This window comes from Symphalangus syndactylus, chromosome 16 (assembly GCF_028878055.3).
Source record: "Symphalangus syndactylus isolate Jambi chromosome 16, NHGRI_mSymSyn1-v2.1_pri, whole genome shotgun sequence".
In the NCBI taxonomy this organism is placed as follows: domain Eukaryota; kingdom Metazoa; phylum Chordata; class Mammalia; order Primates; family Hylobatidae; genus Symphalangus; species Symphalangus syndactylus.
Genome location: NC_072438.2, coordinates 14,268,722 through 14,290,598, shown reverse-complemented (window position 1 = coordinate 14,290,598; position 21,877 = coordinate 14,268,722). Strand labels below are relative to the sequence as shown.

The following is a 21,877-nucleotide window of genomic DNA, read 5'->3' as shown; positions in this document are numbered from 1 at the left end:
CTCCCAGAAGGGAAAATCCTGCTTGGTTTCCAGGCAGACGGCTCAGGCACTTTCAGATGTGTTGCCCTCCCCTGCGGAAACCCTCCACGCAGTGGGAGGCCCCTCAGCCTCCTGGCTCCATCCCTAGCACGGGCCTCAGTGGGTCTCCCTGGGGCCCTGACTGCCCCCCAGCTGCTCTCTGATGACACCCTTGGGCCTCTCCCTCTCCCTCTCTGCCACTTGGTGATTGTTCTGAAATGGCCTTTGGCCACAGCCCCTGGTTAAACCAGCTGCCTTGGTCAGCCCCACACTCCCGGCGGAATCTCCAGGGCAGAACCAGGCCCGGTCTCCTGTGGGTCCCCAGAGCCCACTCATTTCAAGGAAGGGAGGGCGGGAATGAATGAATGAGTGAGTGAGTGAATGAACCACTCTGGCCCCTCAGCTTCAAGGCCCACTCCTGAGCGGCCACATGGTGTTTCCCTGCAGGGCGATGTCCTGACCACCAAGTACCAGGTGGACCTTGGGGATGGCTTCAAGGCCATGTACGTGAACCTTACACTGACCGGGGAGCCCATCCGGCACCGCTACGAGAGCCCCAGCATCTACCGCGTGTCCGTCAGGGCAGAGAACATGGCAGGCCACGATGAGGCGGTGCTCTTTGTCCAGGTCAACTGTAAGTTTATCGCCCCTTTGAGGCCAAAGGCCACTCGCTTTGAGAGAGGGAACCTGGCTTTGGGGGAAACACAGGGAATCCCTCGGGACTGCTCTAGGCCCCGGTACTCAGGACGGTGAACCCAAGGGCAGGGAGGGAGGGAGGCTGGGCTCAAACCCACACCCCTGATGACCCATACAATAGTAGGGCAGTGCTGGTAGCTGGCAGTGATATGGTGACAATGGTGGTGGTGATGGTGATGGTGGTGGTGATGGTGATGGTGGTGGTGATGGTGGTGGTGATGGTGGTGGTGATGGTGATGGTGGTGGTGATGGTGATGGTGGTGGTGATGGTGGTGGTGATGGTGATGGTGGTGGTGATGGTGATGATGGTGGTAGTGGTGATGGTGATAGGGTGATAGTGATGATGGTAACAGTAGTGGTAGTAATGGTGATGATGGTGGTGATAAGGTGGTGGTGATGATGGTAACAGTAGTGGTAGGGATAGATGGTGGTGGTGATGATAGTAATGGCGGGGATGGATGGTGGTGATGGTGATGATGGTGATGGTGGTGGTGATGGTAGTGGTGGTGGTGGTGATGGCAGTGATGATGGTAGAGGTGGTGGTGATAATGGTGGTAGTTATGGTGATGAGGGTGGTGGTGATGGTGGTGGTGGTGGTGGTGGTGATAGTGGTGGGAATGGATGGTGGTAGTAGTGGTGGTGGTGATGGTGGTGATGGTGGTGGTGGTGGTGATAGTGGTGGGAATGGATGGTGGTAGTAGTGGTGATGGTGATGGTGGTGGGGGTGATGGTGGTGATAGTGGTGGGAATGGATGGTGGTAGTAGTGGTGATGGTGATGGTGATGGTGGTGGGGGTGGTGGTGGTGATAGTGGTGGGAATGGATGGTGGTAGTAGTGGTGATGGTGATGGTGGTGGTGGGGGTGGTGGTGGTGATAGTGGTGGGAATGGATGGTGGTAGTAGTGGTGATGGTGATGGTGGTGGTGGTGGTGATGGTGGTGATAGTGGTGGGAATGGATGGTGGTAGTAGTGGTGATGGTGATGGTGGTGGTGGGGGTGGTGGTGGTGATAGTGGTGGGAATGGATGGTGGTAGTAGTGGTGATGGTGATGGTGGTGGTGGTGGTGATGGTGGTGATAGTGGTGGGAATGGATGGTGGTAGTAGTGGTGGTGGTGATGGTGGTGGTGGTGGTGATGGTGGTGATAGTGGTGGGAATGGATGGTGGTAGTAGTGGTGATGGTGATGGTGGTGGGGGTGGTGGTGGTGATAGTGGTGGGAATGGATGGTGGTAGTAGTGGTGATGGTGATGGTGGTGGTGATGGTGGTGATAGTGGTGGGAATGGATGGTGGTAGTAGTGGTGATGGTGATGGTGGTGATGGTGGTGGTGGTGGTGATAGTGGTGGGAATGGATGGTGGTAGTAGTGGTGATGGTGGTGGTGGTGGTGATGGTGGTGATAGTGGTGGGAATGGATGGTGGTAGTAGTGGTGATGGTGATGGTGGTGGTGGTGGTGATGGTGGTGATAGTGGTGGGAATGGATGGTGGTAGTAGTGGTGATGGTGATGGTGGTGGTGGTGATGGTGGTGATAGTGGTAGTGGTGGTGCTGATGGTAGCAATGAAGTTGCTGGTGACAGTGATCACTAAGCAGCCTCTGAAATGCCCTGTGCCCTGATATCATCTAACCCTGGCCTTTTTGGGTCCCCACAGCCCCCCTGCAGGCCCTTTACCTGGAGGTGGTTCCTGTCATTGGCATCAACCAGGAGGTGAACCTCACAGCTGTGCTGCTTCCCTTGAACCCCAACCTCACTGTCTTCTACTGGTGGATCGGCCATAGCCTGCAGGTGTGCTGGCTTTGCCCCCGCTCAGCCCTTCTTCCCTCAGGCTCCCCACAAGGTGCACAGTGGGGCAGAGCATGGCCCCAGGTTTTCAGCAGAAGGAACCAGTGTAGGGCGCACTCCTCACCCTTGGGCCGCTCCTGGGGCAGTTGAGAGGGGCACACCCTCCGTGGGTGCCTGTTCAGGGCCCATCTGCTCAATGGTGCCAGATGAGTCAGACTAGACCCTGCCTTTTCCTGGGAAAGAGATGGGAACACGGTGGCTTACCTGAGTTAGGGGTGGTAGAAGTCACAGAGGCAGGTAGGTGGGCTGCATGAGAGCTCCCGGAAAGGAGAGAGCATTTGCAATGGGAGGCTCAGGGAAGGCTTTACAGAAGAAGAGGTCAAGGGAGCTCAGAAGCCTCACTCAGAGGCCTGGGTTGTATCCTGTCTGCAGTGGGGAGCCACAGATAGTTCTTGAGCAGGAGAGAGCTCAAATTAGCAGAATGCCTGGACTGGGGGCAAGACCCAGTGAGGGCCATCCTCCACCCGTTCAGCAAACAGCCCAGCACTGCCAGGCAGGAAGCCCCCTACCAGCAGCTGACGGCCCTCACACAGAGCCCCAGCAAGGGGAGGGGCTGTGGGCTCTGGATTGTGTTTCTCTAGAATGGGGAGGGTCTGAGAAGGAGCTCAGGATCTGGGTTCAGGTCTTGGCTCCACCACTTCCAGCTGAATGCTCCATACATGTCACTTCACCTGGCAGAGCCTCTGCCTCCACATCCACACCTATGGGGGTGGCCTCTCCTGTCTGCAGCAACATGGCGCCCACCCGGCTGAGTGTGCACCATCCCCATGGCTGGGTCCTGAGCTGGGCACTGGCTTGGTACCATGGATGACAGAGCCATGGCTCATCCACAGCTGCGGTGGCCACATGTGGGGATGGGAAGATCACATGGTCAGGGAGTGAAGACCCAGCCAGGCAGCCACATCAGGCCTCCTAAATGCCCGTGGGGGGCGGGCCTGGGGAGCTGTTGAGAAGAAAGGGGGTGCTGGGACCTCATGTTCGTGCTGTGTTGGCTTACAACTGGGTGCCCATGAGGTCAGGAGTTCAAGACCAACCTGGCTAACATGGTGAAACCCCGTCTCTACTAAAAGTATAAAAATTAGCTGGGCATGGTGGTGCATACGTCTGTAGGCCCAGCTACATGGGAGGCTGAGGTGGGAGAATACTTGAACCCAGGAGGTGGAGGTTGCAGTGAGCCAAGAGTGCGCCACTGCACTCCAGCCTGGGCAACAGAACAAGACTGTCTCAAAAAAAAAAAAAAAAAAAAAAAAGAACCGGCTGCCTGCCCCATGCCTCCCTGGGTGCTGCCACCACGGGACGTCCATAACGGGCCCATTTGCTGATGGGAACAAGTGGACAGCAATGCTCTCAGTGAGGCAGCAACCATAGGCCAGCGTCCCCCACGGCCGCTGCCTCACTCGGCCAGGCCCCTGAGCCTTGCTGTGCCCCTGCAGCCCCTCCTTTCCCTGGATAATTCTGTGACAACGCGGTTTTCGGACACGGGCGACGTGCGTGTGACGGTGCAGGCCGCCTGTGGGAACTCGGTGCTGCAGGACTCCAGGGTCCTCCGTGTGCTGGGTGAGTCCTTCCCGGGGTCTGGCAGCACGGCCTCTGCATCTCTGCTGCAGTCCAAGAGGCCAGGCCACATGGGTCACGTAAGCCATGGATGTCCTGGTCACCCTGGGTGGCCCTGGGGTGGGGAGGGAGGGGCTGGATAAACACAGCCCTGCCCTGGCTGTGTGGCCTGGGCAAAGTCTCCCGGTCTCTCTGGCCTCAGTTTCCCCATCTGTAAAATAAATACTGACAAATCCTGTGTCCCAAGACACTCATGGGACACAACACACCAGGGACAAGGTCACCCAGCAGCAAGACAGCCAGGTTTGGGCACCGGCTCTGCCTGCCTCCAGGGCCCCTGTCCTCTTTGCACCTCCGGCCAAGCCTGAGTACTGTCTCATGATTGCAGCTTAAGGAGGACTCCTGTCTACAGAAACGCTGAGCCTCTTTTTCTGAATCTGCATCCTCATTTGTCTGTGCTCACTGGGGGCTCTTAATCCCTCATGGGAGATATTTACAATACCAGCTGGTCCTAAGACTGAAGGAGACGCCCCCTTGTCAAGGAGGCAGATCTCATTGCCACCATCATCACAGCAATAAACCCTCATTTTGCTTTAAGAACAGCCTCTACTGTGGACAGCAGCCATCAGTTAAATATTTAGTTGGACAAGTGTGAGGAGGGTTGGGCTGCCCACACAGGCCCTTCACACCCTGGAGGAGGCTGCCCTTGGCTATTCTTCATTCATTGCTGGGCTGGGAGCTTTGCAAAGGCCATCACTACCCTCTTTGTAAGATGTTGGGTTTGCAGTTCTCAAAGCACTTGTCCCTTGAGCCTGTCAGCCCTGCACAGCCTCCTCCCACTTTTCATGTGAGAAAACTGAGGCCTGAGAAGTGGAGAGGTTAAAATTTATCTCTGGGGCCCCTGGTGACTTAAGAATTGGGCTCTGAGCCATGGGTCATGGGAAATGTGGGAGAAAGAGAAGAAGACAGGGCCTCTGCTCTCAAGGGACTCTTAATCTGGTGGGGGGACCAGCCAGTTGAAGTCCATGGATCCCTGATGGATGAGAGGCTGACCTCGTAGGGTGTGTTCATCCTTGTGAGTCAAGGAGGCAAATCTCACAGAGCAGGCTCGGCGCACACCAGGCCTCCCTCCCAGGTTACCACGCCTTTATCATCATCACTGGCATCTTTGTTGCTGCTGTTATAAGATGGCAGCCAGTGACATGGGTCCTGCCTGGGACAGACCACCACTGCTGGCATCCAGGGAAGGAACTGGTTTCCAAACACCAAATCAGGACTGCTCTCAGCCTGCTTGAGAAGATGATGGGGCTGCTGGGCCCTGGGATCTGGATCAAGGGCCTCCCGGGACCATCCAGGGCATGTGGCTGCCCCCGACCCCCACCCTGGAGCCATCAGAGCCTGGTGGTCCAGGACTGACCAGTCTCCCTTCTCTACCTCTTTCCAGATCAATTTCAGGTCGTGCCTCTGCAGTTTTCCAAGGAGCTGGATGCCTACAACCCCAACACGCCTGAGTGGAGGGAAGACGTGGGCCTGGTGGTCACCCAGCTGCTCTCCAAGGTGTCCACCCAGAGCCTGGAGCCTCCCCAGCCCCATGGCGCTTCCAGCATCCAGAGAAGCCCAAGGGCCCCGGGATGCCCAGGGCAAGGAGAGACGGGTGGCACTGCCCCTACACACGATGCTCTGGCTTTTGGGCCAGCTGGGGGTGTTGAAAGCTGTGGGTTGGGGGGCAGGCACACTGCCCTTATTTAGGGGGACTTGCAGCTGGAGTGCAACCTCACAGGGGAGGGACCACAGGCACCCTCCACGCACACAGTCCAGGGACCACCTGCTGTTTGCAGGAGACCCCACTGCCGTCCTGCAGTGCTCCAGAGTCTCTTTAAAGCAATTTTCCTTCATTCACTGAACTTCTCTTCTGGGCCGGACACGAGACAGAGAGAAGAACCCAGTGTGCTCACTGGCCTCAGGAGCTCCCGGGAGGCAGGCATCAGGGCGGGCTGTAGCACACCCAAGGCCCTTGGCCCCCCAGTGAGAGAGGACCAGTCCTCTGGAGCCACCTGAGGCTATCACAGGCTGAGGCCTACTCTGACCAGGCTTCCCCTCCTGTGAATCATGCTGGTAAAAGGGTCCTGGGCACTGAAGGTTGAATCAGGGTTTGCCAGATGGAAGTGCATGGAACAGGACTTCCAGGAGTCAGAGGCACCCACATGAGCAGCACCTATGAGCTGAGAGCATATTCTCTGTGGGTGTATGGCCCTGGCTGGGCCTGGGGTGCTGGGGAGTGGGAAGGGGAAGGCAGCTGGAGTCAGCGGGGCCCAGTCACAGACCTGGAATGGTGTGGTAAGGAGCCTTGTTGTGGAGGACATTAGCCAAGGAGGAAGGTGCTGGTGCTCACGCTAGTCATGGTCTGAGGAATGGACTGAGGGCCAGGCCTGGCCAAGGGGAGGCCAGTGTGAGGGCACAGGGCCTGAACAGCAGGGCTGAGGGTCCTGGGTAGCTGGGTGCAGGAGGTAGCTCAGGGCACCCTGGGACCCTGGAACGATCCCCACACCATGCAGGGATCAGGAGCGGCCTGCGGGACAGGTGTCCAGGACTCAGACAGGCCAAGAAGGGAGAGAGGGTGTTCCTGGGGGCCCCAGTATGAGGCAGGGGATGCGGAAGACAGGCGGACCAAAGTGGCTTAACTCTCCCCGCAGGAGACCAGCGTCCCTCAGGAGCTGCTGGTGACCGTGGTGAAGCCGGGGCTGCCCACTTTGGCCGACCTGTACGTGCTCCTGCCCCCACCCAGGCCCACGAGGAAGAGGAGCCTCTCGAGTGATAAGGTATGTCCTGTTGCCACTGGACTCCCAGGTCCTCCCCACATAGCCCAGGGCTCGGGTCATTTACAACAAGCAGGGGCATCTCAGTGGCTCATGGCATAAAGGCGTCTTTCTTGTTGCATCACATTCTGACTCAGGGTGGCTAGAGCTCGTCCACCTGTGGCTACGCCCTCTGTAAGTCATGCAGCCTCTAAGGTCACTGTGGCAGAGGTAGTCGGGGGGAGGGTACAGGCTGGACCACCTCCCAGGGGGACTCGCTCACTTCCTTTCCCGTGTCATTGGCTGGAGATGGTCACATGGCCCCAACCTGACTGCCAGGGGCACTGGGAAATGAGGGTAAGCACTGTCAGGGAGACACCTGAGGGTGTGGGTTTCAGGGCCGAGCAGAAGTCAGCCTCCATGCAGTTAGCAAATGTCTTTATTGCACAGGACAACTTCCAAATAATAGCCCTCATGGAGGGGATAAAAGACCTGCCAAGTGACAGGTGTGGGAAGGGGACTCAAAGATGAACCAGAATCCCTTCACACCCACTAGGCTGGCTAAAATTAAAAAGCAGACAATTCCAAGTGATGACAAGGAAGCAGAGAACTTGGAACCCCTCACACTGCTGGTGGAAAGGGTTCAGCTGCTGTGCAAAACGGGCTGGAAATTCCTCAGTAAGTTATACCTAAGTTACCGCATGACCCAGCAAGTCCACTTATGGGTATATACCCAAGTGAAACAAAAACATACATCCACAGTACATGGATTCACAGCAGCATTACTCATCGTAGCCAAAAAGTGCTCATCAGCTGCTAAAGAAACAAATTGTGGTCCAACCTTACAATGGAATATTCTTTGACCACCAAAAGGAATGAAGCCCTTGACACCTCTGACAGCATGGACGAACCTTGAAAACATGATGCTAAGTGAAAGAGGCCAGTTGCCAAAGACCACATAGCGTACAATTCCATTCACATGAAATGCCCAGAACAGGCAAATCCATAGAGACAGAAATAGATGAGTGGTTGCGAGGGGCTGGAGGAGGGTGCATGGGGAGTGACTGCTAAGGCTAGGGGATTCTTTGGGAGAGGCTGAAAACATGCAGGAATTAGATAGTGGTAATGCTTGCACAACTTAGGGAATATACTAAAATGCATTAAATTGTACACTTTAAAAGAGTAAATGTTATTATCAGTTTCTGAAAATGAACTAGAAGCTCACATAGCCTGCACTGGTCATGGAGATTGATGCTCACTCAGGTGATCTGGAAGGCGTGGCCAGCGCAGGGGAAGGACAGTGCACACTCCAGCATGCCCACGTGGTGCCACGTCCCATTTTATAGACATGAGAAGTGAGGCTTGGCGAGGGCCACTGTCAGAAAGGACCAGAGGCAATCAAACAGCAGAAGCACTTCTACACACTACCAGCAAGCTACCTGGAAAAGAAATCAAGAAAACAATCCCACTAACAATAGCATCAAAAATTAAAAGCAAAATAAACTACTTAGGAAAAAATTGAACCAAGGAGGTGAAAAACTTAGGAACAAATTAAACCAAGGAGGTGAAAAGCCTGTGCACTAAAAACCATAAAACACCAGTACAAGAATTTGAAGAAGACACAAATCGATGGAAAGATATCCTGTGTTCATGGATTAGAAGAATTTATATTATTAAGATGTCCATGCTACCTAAAGTCATCTACAGATTTAATGCAAGGTCTATCAAAATTTCAATGACGTTTTTCACAGAAGTAGAAAAAAAATCCTAAAATTTGTATGGAACTACAAAAGGCCTGAAATAGCCAAAGCCATTTTGAGCAAAAAGAAAAAAGCTGGAAGCGTCACGCTCCCTGACTTCAAAATGCATTACAAAGTTACAGTAATCCAAATAGCATGGTACTGGCATAAAAACAGACACATAGACCCATGGAACAGAATAGAGCCCAGAAATAAATCCATACGTGTACGGTCAGTTGATTTTCAATAAAGCTGCCAAGAAGACACAATGGAGAAAAGAGAATATCTTCCCTAAATATTGTCGGGAAACTGAATATCCACATGCAGAAGAATGCAATTAGATTCTTACACCCTCTACAAAATCCAGCTCAGAGTGGATTAAAGACAAATGTAAGACCTGAATCTGTAAAAACACCAAAAGAAAACACAGTGAAAAACTATGCATCAGTTTGAGCGATGCTGTTTTGCAGATGATCCCAAAAGTACATGCAACAAAGGCAAAAATAGACAAACGGGATGATGTCAAACCAAGAGACCCTTGCACAGCCAGAGAAACAATCAGCGGAGTGAAGAGATGACCCACAGAATCGGAGAAAAGATCCATGAAGCATGCCTCTGACAAGGGGTTTGCATCCAGAATACGTGAGAAACCCAGCTCCATAGCCAGAAAACAAGTGACTCGATTAAAAAACGGGCAAAGGAGCCAAGTAGGCATCTCTCAAAGGGAGACACACAAATGCCCAACAGGTACATGGAAAACATGCTCACCATCTCGAATCACCAGGGAAACGCTCACTAAAGCCACAGTGAGACGTGGCCTCACACCTGTTAGAAGGGATATGGTCAAAATAACAGAGCTGACCAGTGCTGTGAAAGGCGGCTGGGTCTCCGAGCCCACCCAGCCCTGGATGATGACTGATGCTCGGACCCGGGAAGTAGTGAGAGGGGCCGGGAGTGAGTGAGAGGGGCGAGGAGGAAGCCCTCCTCTGCGCCGGGCCCCTCACGCATTTGTCATGTCACGCAGACCCTGGAGGAGGATGCCCGTGGCCCGCAAGGCTGGCTGCCTTTTGGCCACTGCCTTCTCCAGCTATAGGTGCCCCTGACCCTGCATCCCTCACCCAACAACCCAGCACCACCTCCTGGGATATCCCTCCCTCAGGCAGGGGTCTGGTTCTCCTGTCTTGCCCTGTCTCATTCTCCTCTTGGTCTTCTACCTCCAGGAAGCCTTCCCTGACCACCACTGGGGAATGGAGCCTCCTGGAGCACCCCTGCATTTCCCCAGCTTGGCACACTCTGTGGCCTGTGTCGCTTACACTCCCCACTAAAACAGGAGCTCATGAAGGGCAGAGCCATGTATGGGTCACCTTTGTGTCCCATCCATGGTTCTTGGTGAAAATTCCCTTGTGGGTGATTATTCCCATGGTACAAAGGAGGACACTGAGGCTCAGCGAGGCCAGGTGGCCTGCCCAGCCCCGTGGCTCCAGAAGGTCCAAGCAGGACTCACACTGGTCCACCCAGCTCTCCCATCCCCCTCTGGTGGATCCCAGAGCCACCCCCCAACTCTCCCCTACCTCTGGTAGATCCCACCAGATCCCCCTCCTTCTCCCCACCCCTCTGGTGGATCCCAGCAGACCTTGCTCCCCTCACCCCTGGTGGAGGACACCCCCTCACTCTCTCCACCAGAGGAGGGCCCTTCTTCCCCTTACACCTGTGGCAAACCCCGTCCCCCACCCCCCATGGAGGACCCCCTCACTCTTCTCCCGGTAGAAGACCCCCCCAGCACGTGGAGACCCCTCACTCCCCGACTGGAGGAGGACTCCATCCCCCTCCCATTTTGGCGGAGGACACCCCCACGAACGCCCCGCTCACTGTCCCCTCTGTGCTTGCAGAGACTCGCCGCCATCCAGCAGGTACTGAACGCACAGAAGATCAGCTTCCTCCTGCGAGGCGGAGTCCGGGTCCTGGTGGCCCTGCGGGACACGGGCACAGGTGAGCCACTGGGAGCTCCCCTGCAGAACGGGTGCAGGAGGCATCCAGGCCCTCGGGCAGATGGCACGTATCCCCCTCCTGGTGGGTGTTCGCCTCTGATGGAACTGAGGACCCACCCAGGTCAGACCAGGGCCCCGCTCTCCTCCGCCGATGCCCCGTGGAGCGCTGCTCTTACCTGACACCCACGCTTCGGGTCTCGGATAATCTCTGCCCCTTTCCCGACCCACAGAGCTGTCTCCTCGGCCATCAGTCATCCTTTCCCCTTTGGGGCAAAAGCCTTTGCAGAAGCTGATGAGCTTCGCTCTGTAAAGACACCGTGCCCTTGAAACTTGGCAGGTTCACCCCACACCAGCATCAACATAGCTGGGGAGCTCTGCCCACAGCCTCCATCTCCAGTGTGAGCCAGGTCCGGTGGGGGGACCTCTCCAAGGCCACACAGGATGCACTCCTGGTCTCTTATGGCCTCTGGCCCCTCTCAGCCACATCAGGAGCGCTGGCCACGGGCATGGAACAGCCTCCACACCAAGGAGGCTGGGGCAGGGACAGGCAGGGGATAGGCAGGGACAGGCAGGGGACAGGCAGGAACAGGTTGGGGACAGGAAGGGGTCAAGCCGGGAATGGGCTGGGGAAGGGCTGGGGAGGGAATGGGAATGGGCTGAAGACAGGCAGGAAATGGGCCAGGGACAGGCAGGCGTCAAGCTGGGGATGGGCGGGGGACAGGCTGGGGACGGGTGGGGGACAGACGGGATGGGCTGGGGATGGGACAGGGATGGGCGGTGCCCGCGGCCCTCCACTGACAACCGCTTTGCTTGCAGGTGCGGAGCAGCTGGGCGGCGGCGGCGGCTACTGGGCGGTAGTGGTGCTGTTTGTCATCGGGCTCTTCGCGGCGGGAGCCTTCATCCTCTACAAGTTCAAAAGGCAAGGCCCTTGGCTGCCCTCCTCTGTGGGGCTCTGACCATGGGGCCGTAGGCAACCAGGCCCAACTCACTCAGGCAGATCTAGAAAGGGCCCAGCAGGGCCTCAGAAGGGAGTGGTGAGAGTTTGTGCCTGTGATGGGCTGCAGGGGGAGGTGCTTGCCTGGCTCTGTACCACCCGTGGGGTCCCTGGAAGAGACGGCCGCCACTCGCAACCCACTCCTCCACCCTCCCCAGGACATCCCAGCCATCATCCCGTTCAGCCCCACCCACCTCACAGGGAGGACACTGCCCATCTCACAGATGAGGAAGCCAGGCTCAGAGAGGTTAAGCGGTGTGCCCAAGGTCACACAGACAGCCAGCCTCAGAGCTGGGTCCTGACCCAGGCCCGCCCACATCCCAGGCTTCCTCAGCCACCCGCCCTTCCCTCCCCTCTAGAGCACTTGAGAGCTGCCGAGCTTCCTGTCAGGCCCTCCCGTGGGAGGGCTCTGGGTGTCCCCATAAGGGAGCTGCTTGTGCCGAGGCTGGGGTGAAGTGGCAAGAACAGTGTTTGTTTATTGGGAGGGGCTTTCATACCTTTCTTTCCCTCTGAGCCTGTTCCCTGGCTGTGAAATGGGTGTGATCCCCTGACGCTCAGATGTGTCATGGCCACACTGCAGGGGCTGGACAACCCGAAGTTCCCTGGACGCTAGACCTGGAATGAGCAAAGTGACCCGGCAGCATCACCAGACTCCTTCCCTGCAAACGCAGCTCCCAGATTTGGCCCTATCGTTTCTCCCCTGCCTGCTGGTTCAGCTCCGGGGGCCTCAGTCTCCCCGTTGGGGTCACCCTTGAGGACCGTCAAAGGCTACAGCTCACCCCTTCCTTTTGGCTTTTTTGGAGCCTAAGGCCCTTCCCCGGCGCCAAGCCCCAGCTTTTCATGGGCCCTGGACTGCCTCAACCCCTCCTCCTGCTCCCGGTCCCACTGTTTTATGCACTGCAGGTCTTTCGAGTAGTAGTTTCATGCGTGCCCCCATCCACAGGCTGGCCCAGGCTCTGGGACACAGCATTAACTGTCTGGGAGCGCGTCCGGGAGCTCCTTACCCGCCTTGTTACTCAGTTCCACCCAAAGGGTTGGCCTGAGGCACTCAGAGCTGAACCAGAGAGTCTGGGAGGACTTCCCTGAGGAAGTGATTTCTGGTGGGGATCCTGAAGGATAAATAGGAGTTTGTGGGGCAAAGAAGTAGAATAGGGTCTCAGGGAGGCACTGGCTTCCCGACAGATCTATCCAGGGGTTCCATAGGCACTGCAAATTCAAATCAAACTCAACATCCTCTTCCCCCAAAGCTGGTGCTGAACAAATGACACTGTCCTCTACCAGGTGCCCAGGTCAGGAATCCCACCTCCTTCCCGTGTGCTCCCCTCTCCAGCCTATATCCCATGGCCACTGCAAGTGGGGTTTGTCACAGCAAGGAGGTGGCAGGGGCAGCCTTCGCGCCCAGGCTTTCAGATCCTGAAACCAGGCACCCGACTGCCCTGGAAACAAAAGCAGCTTAAAGTTGGTGCTGACAAACCCCAGGGCTGTGACTCCAAGCTCTGGGAGCTTGAATGTATTGGGCATAGGCAGAAGTGCCCAATATACTTCGAGGCTCCATCTCACAGCAGAGCAACGCCCCATTTGTCCCCAGCGGCCTGAGGCTTTAGGCTCTGGTGCGGCCTGCGCCTTCGGGAGTTCCTGGCTTGCTCATGGGCTGGGCTGGGCAGCACTGACAACCCAGTCAAAGCCCTCAGCCACATGTCCCTGGGGCCCGGCAGGGGCTTCCCCCTCGTCTCTCAAGGCTCTAGACTGAAGGAGCAGGGCTGCTTTGAGCATTTAAATCCAGTGGTGAAGTGTTGCAGCTTATAGGTGATACTGGCCACCTTCTGTCACCCTCAGAGCTAGTCACAGGTCCCGCCCCACCCCATCCTGCCGTCAAAATGTTTCCAGAGGGCTGGCGGTGTTCATCAACTGAGAAAGCCCCCCTCTCCCACTGAGTCTCAGTCCCCTCATCTGTGAAATGGGACCCTGACCCTGGGTTGTGATTGGACTAAGTGGGGTGTCATGCATGAAGGAGCCTGGCCCAGGGCTGGTCCTGAGCCGGGTCCCAGTGGAGGCAGTGGGGCTGTGCCCACCCTCTCCCTTTCCTCGCTGGGAAATCGAGGACAGCACTCCCCCAGGATGCCTGGACGGGGCTCAGCAAGTGCCTCTCAGAGCTGGGCCGGCTCATGCCTCCTGCGGGAATGTGTGCCCAGCCCAGTGGTGGGGTGGCCAGGCGTGGGGGGTGGGGAGGGGGAGAGGATATAATGAATGCCTTCTCCCTGCCACATGCCCGCTCTTTGCTTCTCAGGGGAGATGACAGATACACAGTGATCACCCAATGTGTCAGGGCAGAGGGAATCCCAGGGCCGAGGGAGCATGCAGGAGGGAGGGCTTCCTGGGGGAAGTGGCTCTGAGCAGAGATGGGGCAGGAGGCAAGACTTGGGGCTGGGGTAGGCACCTCTGGAGTGCTGTGGGCACCGTGCACCACACTCGGTGTGGCCAGGCGGCCAGCAGAAGGCTCCAGGGACAGGCAGCCTGGGAAGCTGCTCCAAGCTGAGCCGTCCTCACCTCTGTCCAGCAGGAAACGGCCGGGCAGGACCGTGTACGCCCAAATGCACAACGAGAAGGAGCAGGAGATGACCAGCCCCGTGAGTCACAGTGAGGACGTCCAGGGCGCTGTCCAGGGTGAGGAGTTTATAGATGATGATCTCGACTCGCAGACTCTAGGTAACGTCCGCCCCAAACCCACCCCACCCTCCCACAGGCCACCCCGCTGGGCCACTGGGGCCAGCAGAACGCACAGGACCCTGGCCCAGCAGACCTTGCCAGCGGGTCAGTCGGGCCCACTGTGTCCCCTCCATCTGATGAGGGGATGACGGGACCTGCCAGGGCTGCCCGCAGAGATGAAATCTGAGACCTGTGGATGCTGAGGGCCCCATCCCTGGCAATGACCGAACAGCCCCCGACAGCCCCATTGAGGCAGGGAAAGGACGGGAAACAGGGCTGGCATTGAAAGGAAAGCCTGACTCGGGCCTCAGGATGTGGGAGGCCTCTCCCCCACAGCCACTCCCTCAACACTCCCAGTCCTCCCCTTCACTGCTGTGGTGATCTAGGGAGCACCCCACACATGGACCTGCGGCACCGCACTTGACAGTTTATGAAGCATTTCCACTGATGGGATCTCCTTTGCTCTGGGTCATGCCCAGCGGGGAGAAGGCCAGTCATCTACAGCTGCGTGGCAAGCCATCCACCTCAGTGGTGTAGCATCATTTATGGCCGTTTTCTCTTCTGGTGTCTGGGAGCTGACTGGGCTCAGCCGGGCTGCTCGCTCTCAGGGTCTCTCATGAGGCTGCAGTCAATGGCTGGTGCAGCAGTCGTCTCAAAGTCTGCGTCACTCAGATAACCGGCAACTAATGCAGGCAGTCAGCTAACCCCTCACCTGGACCATCGACCGGGACACCTGCACATGGTCTCGCTGTGTGGCTTGGGCTTCCTGCCAGCATGGCGGCTGACTTCCAAGAGCATGTGGAGGGAGGCGGCCAGGAGCCACACCCCTTTCAGGGCCTGGCCTTGAAGTCATACCCTGTCACTTGTGTCTTGCCCTGTCCATGTTTGAGGCGAGGGGACATGGACTGCATCCCTCAGCTGCAGTCAGAGCGTGATGCCATCCAGCACAACAGGCACTATAGCTCTTCCTCTGGATGAGGGGGGAAACTGAGGTCCAGGAGGCTCTGAGACTTGCCAGAGGGCTGGGAGCCTGTGCTGCCAGAGCCGTGGCACCAGCCCTGCATGCCCTTTCGGGCAAGTGCAACCGGCAGCTGGGCGGTGTGGGCACTTTCCATGCCTGTCTCAGCTCAGCAGCCGAGGAGGCAGGCTCTTCCCTAGGGCTGAGGACATGGAAGTGCAGGGACATGGAAGTGCAGGGACATAGACTGTCCTTGCCCAAGGTCACAGCTAGTGGGGAATGGAGCTGGAACTCACATCTTGGCAGACCCCAGGGACCCAGCATCTCCCCTATAGTTCCTGTTCTCTCTTAACAATCCTTGTCTGGGCCTGATTTTGTGGTGATGTCGGCACACACCTCTCACCGTTGCTGGGGGTTCTGCGGTAGTTTCTGGAGCAGAGGACGGCACACAGGAAGCCACAGAGGTCTTGGCACCACCAGCTGCTGCCACTGCCATTCTGATGATCTGGCTTGGAGTGTCACTCACACTCTGCATCCGGGACATCCTCAGAACGTGAGCGACGGAAACCACTGTCCCCACTGTGCAAATGACTGAAAGTGAGGCTCAAAAAGGAGAAGTCGCTCACCCCGGCCCCAGCCAGCCGCTGGCTGACCTTGGAGCCAGACCCCAAAGCCTGTGACCTTCACACTCTCTTGAGAGGGGTCAGAGCAGGCCAATGGACCAGCCACGGTCCCTCTCTGCCTCCCCTGTGCTCTCTCCAGCCCCTCACCAGGCCTGTCTGCCCCAACCTCGGTGGGGGTCCCTTGTCTCCAGCATGGCCAGCCCAGGTGTGTTCTTCATGGTGTGATGCGTCTGTAGCCTTGGAAACCTCACAGGAGCCACGTACTTCACTGAGCACTCGCTCTGTGTCAGGCCCCAGTCAGCGCCTCCCAGACACCATCTGACTTCCCTGACTTCCCTGACATTGCGTCCACTGCACAGATGAGAAAGCCGAGGGTCAGAGCTGTTACTCAACGTCCCCAGATCACTTAGTGACAAGAGGTGGAGCCGGGCTCAAGCCTGACTCAGTGGCTGTACAGCTGTGTGCCCCCCGAAGGCCCTGGGCCGCGGATGAGCATCCTACAACTCTAAAGACCCCTCCACTGGTCTTGCTTCTGCTGGGGCAGGAGGTGGTTTTGGGGCTCCCCCTCCTGCAGGCAGTGTCACCCCCACGCTGACCCCCGTGATGGAGGCGGCTGTGAGGCCCTGAAAGAACCCAGGCCTTCTCGAGTGGACAGAGGTCACAGGGTCTCGGGAAGACAGGGCTTGGCTCCCCAGCCCCCGATGGCTGTTTGCTTCCAAGCCCCTAAAGAGTAATCCCAGTGGGGTAGAAAGATTCATGCAGCCAAGGTCCATGCCGACCTTGCCAATGCAGCAGCCGCACTTCCCCGTCCGACCCACGACAGTCCTTTGAGGGGTGCGGTTGACCCTCACGTTAGAGATGACAAAGCCAAGGCCCAGCCAGGTGAAGGATGGGCGAGGACTCAGGCGAGGACTCAGGCGTGGCCGGGCTGTGCCGAGGGTGCTCCCAGCCACTTCTCCCGGTGCCCTTGAGGCGGGGCAGCTCTGGGTCCTGGGTCCTCGACCTGTCTCCTTGTCTCCTAACCAGCCCCCGCCCTGGACGCCTGGCTCACCTCTTGGCACTGACATCCCTATGCCCCCCTCTCTCCCACTCTCGCCTCCTGGGGCCTCGCCACTCTACACCCTGCAGCACCCACTGCCAGGAGGGGGCGGAGCCTCAGCCCCTCTCGCACCCCCTTGCTGCCGATGCCGGGGTTGATCCCCACGCAGGTCAGTGGCTGTGGCGGGTTGGGGCCGGCCTGGGCCTCACCTCTCAGGCCCTCTCGGGGCCCACTGCTTGTGATGGCACCGGGAGAGCCCACTCCTCAGGCACCCACCTAGGAACCGCGGAGACCCCCCTGCACCTGCACGGGCTGAAGGAAGCCAGGGAGGCCCACTGCACGTTGGCTCGAGGCACTGCCTGAGGCCACCACCGTGTCCCCCGTGGCCCTGTCTCCAGCCCAGGCTGAGGGCTTGTGCTCACGGGACCTGCGTCTCTTCTGTTTCCTAGGCAACCACTCAGGCGTGGTCTTGAGCATCAACTCCCGAGAGATGCACAGCTACCTGGTGAGCTGATGCCGCCCCAGCATCTGTCGTTTCACCCACGGAGGGCACAGAACCACCAGCGAAGCCGGCCGCTGGACTGGCGCCCCTCGGAGACCTGCGGAAAGCCCCCTCCCCAAGTCGTCCCCACACCAGGCGACAAACACCAACCCCTCTGATAAATCCAAGCCCGCCCAGGCCCACGGGGGCCCACGGGACCCCTGGACATGGCCCTGCCCCTATGGGACACCAGGCCTGACTCGGACGGGTTCTGCCCCCAGACCCCACACAAGGCCACCCCACATGCTGTCGCTCAGCCAGAGGCCTGACTTCTCCCGGCTGAGGCTGGTCGTCCTGGAGCCCGCCCAGTACCTCGGGCTGCAAGAGCTGCAGACCCGTTCAGACACTGCGTTGCGGGCTCCTTCCCCGCAGAGGCCGGGGCCTCCCTGACTTTGCTTCTTCACTCCCACCTGTGCGGCCGCCCAGTCCCTCTGTGGGAGCCCGGGAGCCAGGCCCTCCCAACACCACACCACCCTCCAGGCCCCCCTGCCCTCCGGCTGGAAACTGCAGCTCTGTAAATGCCTCTCTAGGCAGCTGTTGGCGGTGGGGGGCGGGGGGGGGCATCTCACTCTCTGTCTTTATAGCCGGCAGTAGCCACTGGGGTGGCTCTGTCAGAGCCCCGTACTAGGGAGCCCCTTTCCCTGAGTGCCCAGGGTGCCTCCTCTGCCCAGAGGGGCAGCTCTCCCTGGTTCTCCCCAGGGCAGACGGGGTGGGGCAGGCTCAGGACCCAGTGCCCATGGTTCCTCACTCCTGCCAGCAAGCAGCACCATCCTGCAGGCTTCTCCCACCTGATGGCTCTTCTCCCACCGGGTCTGGGCTCTGGAAGGAGCCAGAAGCCCCCAGAAAGGTGGGTGGTGGAGACAGCTCCGGACGTACCAGTTTTCTGCAGTTCCTTATAGGCGAAGGGACCCGGATGGAAACCAATCTGGGAGAGGCTGAGGATGGCAGGGCTAGAAGGGCCATCAGGGTGCCCCTCATTTTCAAGAAGGGGAAACTGAGGCCCAGGGAGGAGAGTGACTGAAGGTCACAGCAAGGTCACAGCAGAGGTGGCCCTGAACCCAGCCCTCTGTGCCCCAGTGCTGTGCGGTCTCCACACCCCCACAGGTTCCTAGAATCAGGGATGTTAGTGTGTTAGTGTAAGTCTATAAGAATATAGGGGGGTGGGGGGTCACCTTTTGCCTTGAAATGGGAACTCAGTAGCCCCTTCCTCCTCCTCGCTCCTTCCCCTCCTCTCTGGCAGGGATCTCAGGTGACCGTGGCCTCCCTCTCAGAGGGGGAGAACGTCAGAGCCCTGGCTGGTGACGTGCTGGCTGGGGGTGAATCCCAATGAGGGTCCCTCTCAGAGCGGGAGAATGCCACAGCCCTGGCTGGTGGCGCGCTGGCTGGGGGTGAATCTGAATGACAGTGCAGACGTTCTCCCATGCGCCATGTCTGAGCTTGGGGGCGTTGCCTCATTTTCCCTAGAAAAGCAACATGGTCCATTAGAGGGGAAAGCCCAGGGGTGAATCTTCACACCCCAAACAGTGCCCGGTGGGGAGGAGGCGCCCGCTCCTTGTTGAGTAAACCACCCGTGGAGACTGGAGCCTCGTATCCCTGGGTCGGGGGGCGTCCAAGGCCACAGGACAAGGGGAGCACCCTGGGCCACACAGGCGTGGAGGTGTCGCCACCCCTGCCACCTGCCCCCCAGACCCAAAGCTCTCTCCCCACCCTGCCTGCCCACCTGGGGCTCCTGTGTGCCCCCTCCCCGCTCCAGAGGCCACCCTGCAAGTTGTCCTCAAGGTCCTCCTTGAGATGGGATCCAGGACGTGGGGCCATGACTCTCTGGGACCTTGCCACAGCCCCCACTCCCCTGGTTGCAGTCTGCAAGGACGCCTTTGCAGGGACTTTTATCCTGCTGGCCACCCCACCCACACCTGTCCCTGGCCAGCAGGCCGCCTGCAAGCGTCAGGCACACAGGGACAGACATGGCGAGCACAGTGCAGCCCCGGGGCCCACAGGCAACATGGAACCCTGGGAACTGCCCTCCCCCTTAGCTCACAGTGCCTGCGGTAGCCACTCTAGGTCGTTGGCCTTCCTTGCCCACTCCATTTAATTCTCTCAGCTGTCTGGGGAGGGTTTTTCTCCTTAGTTATTTGTGGGTTTCCTGTATTTTATGTTAATATTTCTATTAAGAAGATTTTGGGCATGTGGACCCAAGCACCTGGGAAGGAGGTGGCATCTGAGACAGCCTGATACGTTCCCGTCTGTGCACCCATGGAGATCGAGGCGGGGGCCCGTGGCTGTCCCTGGTTGTAAATTCGAAGGTCTGCATATCTGACGTTCGGGTAGACCTGGGCACCTGGGAACGAGGCCATCAGCTGCCATGCACATGACAAAGAGACAATGCATTCCTTCTTATTTTTCCTTTTTAAAAATCGATGAATCATTTGTGATGCTTTTAACAAAGATTAAATGAATTTGATCAGCTTTGGGCTTATTGTGAAAATACCTTCCTCATTTCCTGAAATGCATGTGGGCGTACATACAGGCCCCTAGGATCGTGGTCCCAGAGGTGAGGTGGCTGAGGACCTCGTGCGAGGTCCTACACGTTGGGACGTTGTGGGAGGCTGCACGTGGCAGTGGCCTTCAAAGTAATGATCTCCCCGGTCAGCTCTCAAGCACTTTCACACATGTGGGCTCATTCTGTCACTCAAGGCCAGCAGAAGGGGAACCAGAAGTGTCGGCCAATTTTCCAGAAGAGAAGCAGAGACTCCCAGAGGCTGAGGGCCGGGAGGGGGTGCAGCACAGCCCCACAGCTCACTGGACTCCTTTATTTCTGAAGGGCCATTTGCTTTAGTCTTTGAGTTGACAGAAAGAGGCATGGACAACTTGGCTATCCCAACTGATGCTCCAGCCTCAGAAACTCTGCATTCACTGTAGCTGGCCACTGAGTGCCCACACCTTCTCTGAAACTTCAACCGTAATAGCTGGAAAAGAACACGCTTTCTTCTCACTCTCATCTTACATGGTTAGAGAGAGAGAGAGAGAGAGAGATGGATGAACATACTTTACAGATGTGTTCACATTTGCTAAGTGGTCCCCAAGCCATTTCTGGAAAGAATGAGGTTGCAATTGCCTAGTGGCTGCTCAGGGGGAGAGAGCTGGCAAGGGGCTGACAGCAGCCACCCTGGCATCCCAGTGAGCGTCTGCTAGGAGAAGCCCTTTCCCCTGGAACCGTTGTCCCCAAATATGGTCAACTTGCGCGTGAAAGTATTTTAAGAGCTGTAATAAAACAAGGCATTCTTTTCACAGCATGGAGTGATGGCGATTCTGTTCTGACTTGCACACAAGTCAGTGCAGGGTGGGGAGCAGGGAATCGCCCCCTGGTGTGAGCGCTGAACCATGTCCAGTTGGCGGGGATAAAATAGACCCACTAAGGTTGGATAGACTGGCACCCCTCGTGCACACACACACACACACACCCCTCCTCCTCTGGGCCATGACGTGTTCTTGTGGACTAAAAACTGTGGTTTTCAACATCAACTTCCTGCCAGATCTGATGCCTCTTTGAACTTGTGCCAGGCCCCGGGCTGGGCTCTGGACCTGGGGCAGCGAATGAATGTGACCAGGCCCCAGCCCCTGGACCTTGAAGGAGACTCAGGCTGGGTGAGGTGGACGATGACTGCACAGCTCAACCAGGGAGCACCTGGCCCAGCTAAAAGTCCCCAGTCCGAAGCCATGGTTGAGCTGGGTGCATGTCGAGGGCAGGTGCTCATGAGAAGATGCAAATGAGCCGGATGTCCAGGGTTGGTGCAGTGCAGAGGCCATCAAGGGGGGTGTGTGTGTGCTTGTGTGTGACCAGGGACAGAGAGAGATAGTGTGAACACAGCAGTGTACCTCAGAGCCCTTTGCACGTGACCATTTTATTCCCTTGTGCTGACTGCCAGGACTCAGGGAGGAAGTGAGAATCCCTCAGCCACCCTGTTTGACAGTTTCCATTCTCACTTCAGTGCACCAGGCTCTGTGAGTGTCTTCTCCCTGGGAAAAGCTAGTGAGTGTGGTGAAGGCTTCACACTCCCACAGCATTCATCTGGAACCTTTTGCTGGAATGATCTCCCCAGCTGGCAGCAGGAGGCCATGTCTAGACAACGGGAAGGCCCAGGATGGAGCTAACGGAGGCGTCACCTGTTCGGATGATGGAGCTAATGGAGGTGTCGCCTGTTCGGATAACGGAGCTAACAGAAGCGTTACCTATTTGGATGACGGAGCTAACAGAGGCATCACCTGTTCAGATGACAGCAGCAAAGCATGCCCATTGGCTCTGCATTTGTAACCTGCCACAAGATGCTGTTTGACCTCTTCTCCAAACTGAGCTTAATGTAGACAGGGCAGGTACAAGCAGCTGGGTC

At 57.6% G+C, this 21,877-nt stretch overlaps 1 protein-coding gene across 2 annotated transcripts in view; it reads left to right on the top strand.

Moving 5' to 3' along the window:
• SORCS2 (sortilin related VPS10 domain containing receptor 2) overlaps nt 1–19,955 on the top strand; it is a 537,438-nt gene extending 517,483 nt beyond the window's left edge. Inside the window, exons 19-27 of one of the 2 annotated variants that reach the window (XM_055246055.1) lie at nt 466–652; nt 2,362–2,495; nt 3,986–4,109; nt 5,551–5,663; nt 6,800–6,925; nt 10,530–10,629; nt 11,445–11,547; nt 14,183–14,286; nt 17,398–19,955. In XM_055246055.1, coding sequence (XP_055102030.1) covers nt 466–652; nt 2,362–2,495; nt 3,986–4,109; nt 5,551–5,663; nt 6,800–6,925; nt 10,530–10,629; nt 11,445–11,547; nt 14,183–14,286; nt 17,398–17,462 — 1,056 coding nt within the window. In that variant the 3' untranslated portion in view covers nt 17,463–19,955. Of the gene's footprint in view, nt 1–465; nt 653–2,361; nt 2,496–3,985; nt 4,110–5,550; nt 5,664–6,799; nt 6,926–10,529; nt 10,630–11,444; nt 11,548–14,182; nt 14,329–17,397 lie in introns of both variants that reach the window. The other variant, XM_063619723.1, reaches the window with a different exon arrangement.
• The last annotated feature ends 1,922 nt before the right edge of the window (nt 19,956–21,877 follow it).